At 42.6% G+C, this 11,089-nt stretch overlaps 1 protein-coding gene across 1 annotated transcript; it reads left to right on the top strand.

Moving 5' to 3' along the window:
• Nucleotides 1-596: 596 nt before the first annotated feature.
• On the top strand, nucleotides 597-10,859 carry LOC123121125 (flowering time control protein FPA). The gene is made up of 6 exons (XM_044541055.1): nucleotides 597-737; nucleotides 827-1,195; nucleotides 4,957-6,182; nucleotides 7,534-8,711; nucleotides 8,814-9,071; nucleotides 10,414-10,859. Exons 1-5 carry the CDS (start codon nucleotides 735-737, stop codon nucleotides 9,062-9,064), a joined length of 3,027 nt encoding a protein of 1,008 aa, XP_044396990.1. The 5' UTR covers nucleotides 597-734; the 3' UTR covers nucleotides 9,065-9,071; nucleotides 10,414-10,859.
• Nucleotides 10,860-11,089: the final 230 nt, after the last annotated feature.

Raw genomic sequence — 11,089 nt, 5'->3', positions numbered from 1 at the left:
TTGACGAAGTCACCACAAATATATTCGTAGTCAGCGGTAATGTCTTCTCCCACTGAACGGACATCGCCCTATAGTCTGAAATAATCTACACCAATATAAAAAGACCCAAAGGGGCAGATCCAAACCATGTCGACCGTCAAATCATTTTATCTAGCGGTTCAAATCGCTCCAATGTTGAGCACCAAACATGTTTAACGCTCTAATTACCCACCACTGCTATTGGTTATAAACACGTTTTGACTCAACGCTATCCATGAAATCTGCCATGTAATTAATATCCTACCATTCCCGCGTAAAAAGTAATTGATATCTTACTAAATAACAACGTGCAACAGATATATCTTACCTTATATAACGTGCAACTAATATCCTACCTAATATAAACGTATATTGCACGTACATTATTACTAGTTTCAGAAAAATGCGAGCATAAGCAGCGTAGAAGGTTTTTTCAAAAAGAAAAGACCCTTTTTTTTCAGAAACAAGAAAAGACCCTATGATGGCTTTATCGACCACAGTATGTGCACCTAGTTTTTGCCCTGACTAGCAAAATCCAGTAACGGTTAAGGCGAAACAAGCAGCCCGTAATAAAGCAGTGAAAAGTTCGGATTAAGCGAAAATACAAGGAAGTGCCCATCGGGCATCGGCCGCCTCATCCCTCCCTCCCTCCCTCCGGAACCCTAGCATTCCAGCCGACGCCGGCGCAAACCCTCTCCGCCGCCGCCAGAAAACCAATGGTACTTCCTCTCACGCTCGTCTCGTAGATGCTGCTATCGATGGAATCGCGGTCTGCCCCGACTAATTGCGACGGGTTACTTCTTTGCAGCTGGGGAGGGGCCGGGGGCGAGGCCGCGGAGGCGGGGGCAGGGGGAGATTCAGCGGCGGGAGGGGCGACGGCTCGCCCCGTCTCGGCGGCCGCGATGATCCACCGCCGACGCCGCGGCGCTCCTCCGGGTGGGGCGTGGCGCCGCCGTCTCGGCATCTCTGGGTGGGCAGCCTGGCCCCCGGCGTCACCGCCTCGGACCTTTCGCAGCTGTTCCACCGGTGCGGCGACATCGAGCGCATCACCCGCGACCCTGGCCGGACCTTCGCCTTCGTGAGCTTCATGCGGGAGCAGGACGCCATCGCCGCGGTCCGGGAACTGCAGGGGGCCCGGCTCCAAGGAACGCCCGTTAGGATTGAGTTTTCCAAGGGGGTTAGTGTTGAACTTCCTCCCGCCTCGATCACGGTTTGCCGCACTTTTCCAGAATTGTTGGTCAACATATACTTTGTTTCAAACGCATCATTGGTGCAGTGTGCTTTTCTTGTCTTGTGTGCGATCATGAATTTTGGGATTAGTATAACCAAGTCTCAAGAGTCAAGACAAACTGTGTGTGAGTAGTTAAAATTTAGGATGCACAGGATTACTCTGAGGAAAAACCCAGACAAAAACAGGCTCACATATATAATGTGCATGATAAATAAAATAGAAGGCCCTTCCTTCTTTTGAATGATGCAAAACTTCACATGGATCAATTGGATTCCTTGCGAAGATGATCTTTGAACCCCCAGGCTCTGTTAACCAAATAATGATCACATACCGTGTCTATGCATCAGCAACGCTTTACAGTCAGGTGTACTATGAAAACAAATAGTTCACACCTCAGGTTGAATATATCAACAATTATCACAGCTTACCTGATGTCTCAGCTCGACAATTTGGTTATAATCTAGCTTCAATTTAGGGCACGGCACGATAAAACCTCCAAAAGACAATCTTTAGGAGATCAGGTTCAATGTTAGCTTGAGAAATCTTCTCATCTGAAGATCATGAACGTTGATCCGATGTTCCATATGTTGACAGTAGCACATTTTCGAAAGATGAAAAACATTGTAAGGCAACATCAGAAAAAAAAAAGTGCTGCATGAGAGAACTGAATATTCCTTCTTTTTTTTTTGTCAAAAATAAGATGCACGTTCGATTGCATATGAAACATCAGAGAAGGTTTTCTGCAAGTGCAACATGTCAAGATCATTTTATATATTGACATGTCCGCACTAAATTCTCTTGGCAGTGGGTACCCGATACTCTTTCTCAACACCATTGTTAAGTTTACTCGGACCTGTTATTGCAATGTGAACCATGTCAAAGACATCATTTGCAGCTTTACTTGCCTGTTTGTGCTATGAACAGGACACACATATTTATCTGACAGTTTCAAGTGTTCTTTATTCTGTTTGTGCTATCAACAAGACACACATATTTATCTCTTGTAACTCCCTGGCTTTCCGTAAAATAAGTCTTTGTGGCTGAACTCCCCCCCCCCCCCCCCCCAATCTCTCTTATAATTCATATAAAATATGATGCACAGTTTCCGCAACCGAACAGACTGCTAAGCTGATCAATCAATCAAGCTTCTTGGGTAGTTAAATGTGATGATCTTCATTATTTGGCATAAAGATACCATCCATGTTTCCACCCAATACTGGCCAAAAGATTCAGCTAGATGATAGAAGTGTATGTCAGCTCCAGCTCATTCAGCATCAATGTGAGGTTGCCTCGACCTGGTTTTTTGTAGCTTCATCAACGGATTCCTAGTTAAAAACCAATGATCCAAAAGTGACATGCGCCCATGACAAGTTATTTCTATGTTATATTCACAGTGATGTAACATATGTTTATAGCACCATAGTTATGCTTTATGTGGTCAGCTTTGTTCCAAATGGAAAACAGAAGGCTACGATTTTGGTCAAAGTAGTTGCTTGACAGCATTCAGTATTCCAAGCTATCTCTTCTACAACCTCACGTACATGCTTATGGTCTTTATGATAATACAAGGTCAAAATAATCAGAAAGAGTATGGGCATAGGTACGGCTTTTGACAGACCAATCTAGCTTGTTGATCCGATAGCAGTATGTGCATAGGTCCTGCATTTCTATGACGATATGTTGTATGAGAGATCTTTTCAGTTGAAGAAGAAAAAAGTTGGCCTTACCACCAGGCGTATACTGATAGTTACATCATTGACTATTCATGGATAAGTGCTGTTCTAAAATTTGGCCGATTAGACTAGAACAGGTGGTCTTCTGTCTCCAATGTATCTGTATAATCAGCCGGTAAGCGTTGTAACTCGTCAAATAGGCTGGATATAATCACAGACATGTGGGAGGCTGATTGGAATGTCCATCTGTACATAATGTTTTGATTACTGTGCCCCAATTCATAAGATGATATAATCACTTCCAGGACATGGTAACACAGTTATCCTGCTATAATCACAATAGTGAAACAGTTCCTTAGCTTAATTATTTGGAGACAAATGAGTACCTGTTGACATATTAATAACATTGCAAAATCATCCTGGTCTACCTCACCAGCTTCACCACCCCAGCTGTTTTGACTTGCCCAGTTCCTGTAGGAAACAAAGAACTACCATTTGGTTATTTATTTGCCTGAACAAGGAGTGCAGGATCGTTTGTCATGACTCATCACAGTGACTCCAAATTAATGAGCTTGAGTCTCGAACTAAAAAATAGCATTAAGAAATAAGAAAGTTATAGGCCGCAGGTGCACTAATTTCTGCTAATCTACAGGAGGAATAAAAATGCCAACCTAAGCACTAACATGAGATACTGATATGGGGATACTGATAGGGTACAGTTCCCTGGTTTTTTGTAGGTATATGCATACATTCAAAAAACACTGAAAAATAGTTGACAGGTAAATACAATAAGAAAGCCATGCACAGCTGATGACTCTGTAACCATGTCCTATTTTGTGCCTAAACACTAGGCATGAGAGAGGGAGGGGAGAGTGAAGGGCTGAATGACTAAGTTATCTATTATGTCAAAGTTTCTCATATGTTCCAATGGGGAATCAAAACCTAAAGGTTGAGAACTGTGGATAATGGTGGCTGGACGGAAGGGAAGCTGTATTGGTTGCCAGATCACGAACTGCTATTGCTGTGCAACGTTTTTTTTTCTTCTCCAAAATTATTAAAGTAAATTCAAAAGAAACCAAATATAGCACCACAAGTTACAGAAAACCTCAGCTATACAAGCAAGTGTGCATGGCCCAATGTTTTTAGCAAAATGTTTAATGAAACCATGTGTAATTGGTTACAAACCAAGATCTCCTTGCTGCCTGTCACACACACACACACACACACCATCTTTGACCACTTCTTTCATTGCAGCTTGCCAGGAGCTTCTTCTATTCAAATGTCCAGTGCTTTTTGTGCAACATTTAAGCCACAGTATCTTGGATTATGTGCAACGCTCAGAAAATAATTGTGGTTATGTGAGTGCCTGGGGTCTTCGCTAACTCGTGCCACAAACACATTGGAATTTCTATAGTTCACTCATAATATCTGAAAATAATTGTGGATATGGGTGTCTGATCCTTATTGACTAACTGGAAAAGTAGTAGCTCTAAATCAGCATGGGGTGCAGAAGGTTTTGATCCTTACATTCCAGAGGGAATGACTGTTACCCATTGGCCTGACTTAAGTAGCTCTATAGCTTCCAATCATTCGTGAACATGCCACTCTTTGGGCTAAGGGGCACGTTTTTGTTTCTGAAAATAGCAAATTGGCTCACAGTCTACATCAGAGTACTTGGGAAGTTATCTGATTGGACTTGCTTCCCAACTGAGGTTATTTCTTAGTCTCACCATTTAAGGAAGTTGTGTTGTGCTCTAGAAGAGCCAAGAGACCCATTTCTAAGATTTCTTGGTACTAATATAAGTTATGATTATAGCCAGTTGAGTTGTGTTTATTGCCATGGGAAGTCTACCTGGCCGCTTGTTCTATCTCGTTTAACTTCACACTTAATGATCAGGACTAATTAAACTTATGATTTTGTCTGTCTGCTTACTTTAATGCCTTCTATTGGTATCACCGTATCCCTCATTATCTTTATTATGCTGTTCCGTATATCTAGTGGTGACAGGTTACCTGAAGTATTTGAATTTACAGGATAAGTCATCAGGTAGCTATGTGGATGACAGACATGCACAATCTTCTGATGAGAGACATTTTGTTGAACATGGAAGAAAACATCAATCAAGCCCTGAAAAATCAGTTGATAAATCTAAAAGAAATAAGTCTACAGAACCTAGTGAGGTTTTATGGATAGGTTTTCCTGCTGGTCTAAAGGTAGACGAGGCAGCTCTGTGGGAAGCCTTCTCTCCTTTTGGTGAGATTGTCAAGATAACAACATTCCCAGGCCGCACCTATGGATTTGTTAAGTACACTACCATTACAGCGGCATGCAGGGCAAAAGAAGCACTTCAGGGGAGGCTTTTCAATAACCCAAGAGTAAGCATATGCTTTTCTCGTAATGAAGGAGTTGCAGCAGAAGTTGGAAGATGTTCCTCCGTTGCCCCGTATTCCCCCCACTTAAACCGTAGTGTTCGGTCTAGGTCTGTATTTGAAAACCAAGATTTTGAGGCCTTTACTAGGCCAAGGCGTTTTGATAGTCCTCCGAGAGATCTCCGCATGTCATCACTGCGTGCTGGCCCTGAAAGGTTACTGAGAGATGCTGATGATGTGGGCTTCAGCAGGGATAATTATCTTCGACGCGGACCTCAAATAGAGTCTGGTCATGTTTCTAATTTTGAACCTTTTAGGATGCGAGGGTTGGGTCCAGAGAAAAGGATGTCTGAAGACATATATGAACAACACAGAAGTAGCCCTACCATTAGGGGTGAAACACCATGGCACAGTATTCCTTTTGAGCGACCTCGAAGACCCTTCCCGTTGGAAGATTCTTGGGATGCAGATGATCATTCATACCCATTGTCAAAGAAGCTGAGGACTGGTGAATTGCATGATGCTGAACTTCCCGAATATCCATTCTCTGAATTTGATCGAGGGCATGTTGACTCTGGCTACCCAAGGAGGCCCTTCCGTGATCTGCGAGTAGATGATGCACACCCCATAACCTATGAACCTCCCCTGGCGCATGGTAGAAATTACATTGAGCTTGTAAGGAATCCAAACCCACCTATTGATAACCATGAACCGTGGCGTTCCCAAAATAGTTTTGCTATGCATGCAAGGGAAGTGGATAGATCAACTCCTGAACATCATGGACCTCTTCCTAAAGAAGAGTGGAGCTGGAATGGCACAATAGCAAAGGGGGGCACACCAATCTGCCGAGCTCGGTGCTTCCCTGTCGGGAAGGTCCTTAACTTCATGCTGTAAGTTTGGAATTTTTTTTTGCCCTTCTTTTTTCTGAGGTGCAGTATTTAACACAACATCTCTTCCATTGAATTTTCTCATCATCATAATTGTTTCTTAACAAAGATATAAGTTTGCATTCATGCGGAAAACTATGTAGTATGTACTCCCTTCGGTCCTCTAAAAGATGCCGTTATGGACATTGGCACTGTCTCCAAAATACAACTTTTAATACCAGTATCTATTAACATATTTATAAGATCCAAAAAAATTATATATTGTGAAAGTACCTTTTGGGACAAATTCCCATGTATGATTTTTAAAGTATTGAATATAAATAAGTCAATAAGAATCTGACTATCCTTGTCCAAAATGACAGCTTTACAGGACTGGAGGGAGTAGGAAAGATCTCTTAGATACTATTTAATTGCTCTTCACATTTAATTTATCTTTAGATACCCTCTGTAAAGAAATATAAGAGCGTTTAGATCGCTACTTAGTGACCTAAACGCGCTTATATTTCTTTACGGAGGGAGTATATAATTGCTCTTCACATCTAATTTCTCTAAGTCAAGTCATTAACATGGTTTTTGAGTCGCTGATTAGTCGCTGTATAGTCGCCGACTAATCGCCAAGTCGTTTTCCAAAAATCAGGGCGACTCGCGACTATACAGCGACTTATGGCGACTATACAGCGACTTTCGTCGACTATACGCCGAGCCGCAGGGCTCGCGGCGACTCGCCAAGTCGCGACTCAAAAACCTTGGTCATTAATACTCCCCCCATTCCTTTATATAAGGTGTATTTGTCTTTTTGCTAAAATTCCACAATGTAAGGTGTATTTCTTCCAATTCTCTATAATTTCATTTTTACCCCTCCACCACACACCATACAAGGCTCTCCCCTAGAAAAAATCACGTACAAGCCAAACTCACGCATGAATCGTAGTTAGGAAAACAAAATCTCCAGCCATTAGTTAGGAAAAAGAATCATGCGAGTCAACCTTCCAATAGTTAGTTAGGTAAAAAAAATCTGTGCTGCTAAATTTTAGAGATATGCCATGTGCATGGCCAATGCAAGGCGAGCAGGAGAACTGGATGCACACTCAAATCGTTGGGTCAGGCCCACCTAATTGATTTAGCTGCTGCTAACCATCCAATTAGTCAAGGGTAAATTCATACCAAATTCTACATAATTACGTGCCTTGGTCACCGCGCCGAAAATATTACACCTTACATAAATGAATGGAGGGAGTATGTAGATCACTTCGATATTTGTTCTGTTCAACTTCTTCTATATTTCAGTATATCTCATTCAACCACAAATCTAATTTTTTTCTGATAGTCAACCTGATGATTTCCTGTTTTTCAGGCCTGACCTTTTGGACTGCACTGCTAGGACAAACTTGGAGATGCTTTCTAAACATTACTATGAAGCTGCTAGCAGTTGGGTGGTGTTTTTTGTCCCAGAAAATGATGCTGACATGGCAGCTTATAATGATTTCATGAACTACCTTGGTGATAAGCAGCGTGCTGCAGTTTGTAAACTTGGAGAAAGGAGCACCTTGTTTCTTGTTCCACCGTCAGACTTTTCTGAACATGTACTTAGGGTGCCAGGAAAAGTGAGCATATCTGGAGTCATTCTGAAGTTTCAGCTGGCAAATCCAGACCTGACCTCTGCAAATCGTCAACAGGAAGCATCGGAGAAAATGCCTACATCTTTTGCGAGTTATCTGAACACTGATGTGAGTAGTCATGAGGATCGAGATGCCTTGAGAAGACTCAACCCTCCAGATACGAGGACAGTTCCTCAGGGTCCAGATTATCTCCAGCCATCTACTGGAGTCTACACTCCTGCAAGTACAGATTTTATTCCACCTTACAAGTTTGCGAATGCTTCTCCATATCTGGCCTCTCAGTTACCTCAACAAATGCCAGCACCAGACTCCCGCAGGGAAACGGCACAAGGCCAGCACCAGCAATCCCCAAATGTGTGGCCCTCAGGATGGTCCAGTAATAATGACCCAAGTCCAGGTTCCGGTAATTTCAATTCTTTGGCTGCAAGTGCAGTCTCGCATACACAAAATGATAGGACATCAGAGCCATACTCATTTGCTACTCAGGGAGTACCAAAAGGCACACCATCAGGGTATGCACCAGGTGAAGCGTCAAACATGTCCTTACCTTCCATGAAACCACCTCAACCTCCATTGCAGCAGGCAGTTAGACCTCAACAAACTCCATCTGCCCCAGTATCACTCCCACCGGTGCAACTTGCACAGCTGGCTACTCTTCTTGCACAACAAAACCAACGAGTAGAAGCTGGCTTGCCAGTAGGCAGCTCAAACAGACAATCAGGATTCATACAGAACTATAATCCACGTGAGCATGCTTCAGTGATGCCAGACAGCTCAGGTCGATTCATACAGAACGCTAATCATGCTTCAGTGATGCCAGATAGCTCAGGTTCAATCCCTGTCCACAACTCGCTGTTACCAGTTCCACCATCTGTCCCATCGCAATTGCAGGTCCATCCGCCGCCAATGCAAGGTTCGCTACCATCAAACCCACACATTATGCTTCTAGCCAATGATCCTATCCCTTGTCATACGACTTTGCATTTACCACCTATGCATGTTTTCGTGAGTGCAGCTCATTCTTCCGTGCCTTTGGGGTCATTTGTTCCCCCACTTCCGGCAGGCCCTCCCCCCTTTCAGCAGCTTACTTCAGGCGGTGCGTCAATGCAAACTTTGCTTCCTTCTGCCCAGCAGATGGGCCAGCAGCTGTCTGCTCAGGAAGACCTTGACGGAGATCCTCAAAAACGCCTTCAAGCAACATTGCAGTTGGCAGCAACACTGCTTCAGCAGATACATAAACAATCAAAACCAGGTGGCCAGCAATAGAACCAAGGTAACTGTTTCCCAGAAATATATGCTTTTCACCTTTTCTGTACCATTTCCACTAAGAATACATAATTAATCTATTAATACCCTATTTATACTAGTGCATTTTAGGCTTCCAGTTGGGCTGGTTTGTATATTCTCTAGTTGAAACTCTTATTTAGGTTATCGGTGAAATTTATAAAATGTTCCCTTATAGTTAAATTATTATTGAGGGCTATCGCCTTTATCAATTTTTCTCTCTGTTTGCTCTTATGAAGTCTGGCCATGCTGTTTCACCTACTAGAAAGGATTTTAGTCAGAACCTGCCATGTTAGGCAACAAGGGAAACTGAGTTGCTCAAGAAGCAGTATGTCATTTGGTCCATTGGATCTATGAGATCTCGAGGTGTATTATGTTTTTGTTACACAAGTTCACAGAGCATTTCCAGTGGCCAATGGATGCTTCTTTATGTACTCACTCATGTTTATGGAGTAGTTTTGGTCGGAAGCTTAACATCTGGTGAGACATTATAGTAATCCTAGTAGTAAAATTTGCGTCTTTATCAACACATTTTGCAAACATTGTGCTGATTCATAAGCCCTTCGTTTAGTACACAATGCGAGAAAACAGATATTGCCTGTGTGATAGAACTACCAGATGGATGCAGGGCCTCTTTACTACTGTGAATGAAAGATTGTACACGAAATGTGTTTACTATGAAAGTGTAGAATGTGAGAGTTTACAAATGAATTTAATGATTTCACTTGTCTTCAAGATGGTGTGCATGCCAACTCGGGGTAGGAATCGATTCCTTGCGCCTTGATGTCTGGATTGTTGCATTGCACCTTTCTTGGGACACATAACTTATCTCGTGTGGACAAGAATACCCCACGTAGTTAACTACTCTCATTTCCTTGCCAGATACTCAAGTGTATATTAACAGGTAATTGTGATAACTGCCCGTTTCGAGGCGTTACACCATTGTATTCGACCAATGGTGGTCATATACGTCCATGGTAATAGAGGCACTATCCTCATAATCAGGGGTCGATCATTTGGCCAAGGATAGGAAATGACTTAGGTCTGACTGTAGGCATGGTCGTAGCTGAGAACTTGAGCATGCAAAGCTATGCTTTCTTGTAGTAATGAGCCTGCTATGCAGGAAATCATTTACTTATTACTTGTAAAACGTAGAAGAGTTGACCAGGTGACTGGTTCTCGTCGCATCGTGCTAAAAGAGCTCATACTATATGAATACCAGATTATGTTAACCCCCATGTTCTAAACCTCTACATTCTCAGCATTTTGATAAAGTGAAAAATGATTTTACTCGCAGCAATCGCCACTGTTTCATTTACCTTTGGTGGCAGGTCATTGCGAATGTTGGCGCGCAAGGATCATATGGCGTCATCGCACCAAATAGCCCGAAACTGCTGTTGGGATCTTGGTTTACCGGCACCTCATTTTGGTTGCACCAATGGAGGGCTATTAGTTGCTATCTGAATCCATCCTTTTCTCCTTGTCTAAAGTGACAGCCCTAGCTCTAGAATTTCCGTATGCTTTTCCTTTAGCCCGTTTCGCACCTCTTTAACTGGATATTGCACTAATTTTATTTAGTTCCAGATCTTGTTTTGAAATGGCTTGTATTATCAGTGTTGAAGCTCACTCCCAGTCCTAAGCCTGTGATGTGTGCTGCATTGCTTTGATTTACCTAATTTTTCCTGTGCTTAGTAACCGACTAGTGGGATGAAAGTGTCCTGTTGTGTTGATATGGATTGTTGATGCCTTCCAAGATCAAAAGTGTACTGTGATGCTATTTTGGACTCCTCGTCTTACATTTCTCTGCCGGACAAAGGATCCTGTGCATTTTTTGGGGAGGTGAGGTGAAGAACTGTGTCGCATAATACTGGTTTCCTTGCCTTGCAGCGTCATTCCGTATGCCAAACATGGAATTCATACTGCCTTGTTAACATGAATACTGAATCTGTTAAATTGTTCATGTGCCCTATCCATGATACTGTGAGAAAAGTGATCCCATCAGATTTG

Source organism: Triticum aestivum, chromosome 5D (assembly GCF_018294505.1).
Source record: "Triticum aestivum cultivar Chinese Spring chromosome 5D, IWGSC CS RefSeq v2.1, whole genome shotgun sequence".
Classification (NCBI taxonomy): domain Eukaryota; kingdom Viridiplantae; phylum Streptophyta; class Magnoliopsida; order Poales; family Poaceae; genus Triticum; species Triticum aestivum.
Note: the sequence above shows the minus strand (reverse complement) of the source record. Positions and strands in the feature narration are given on the sequence as shown.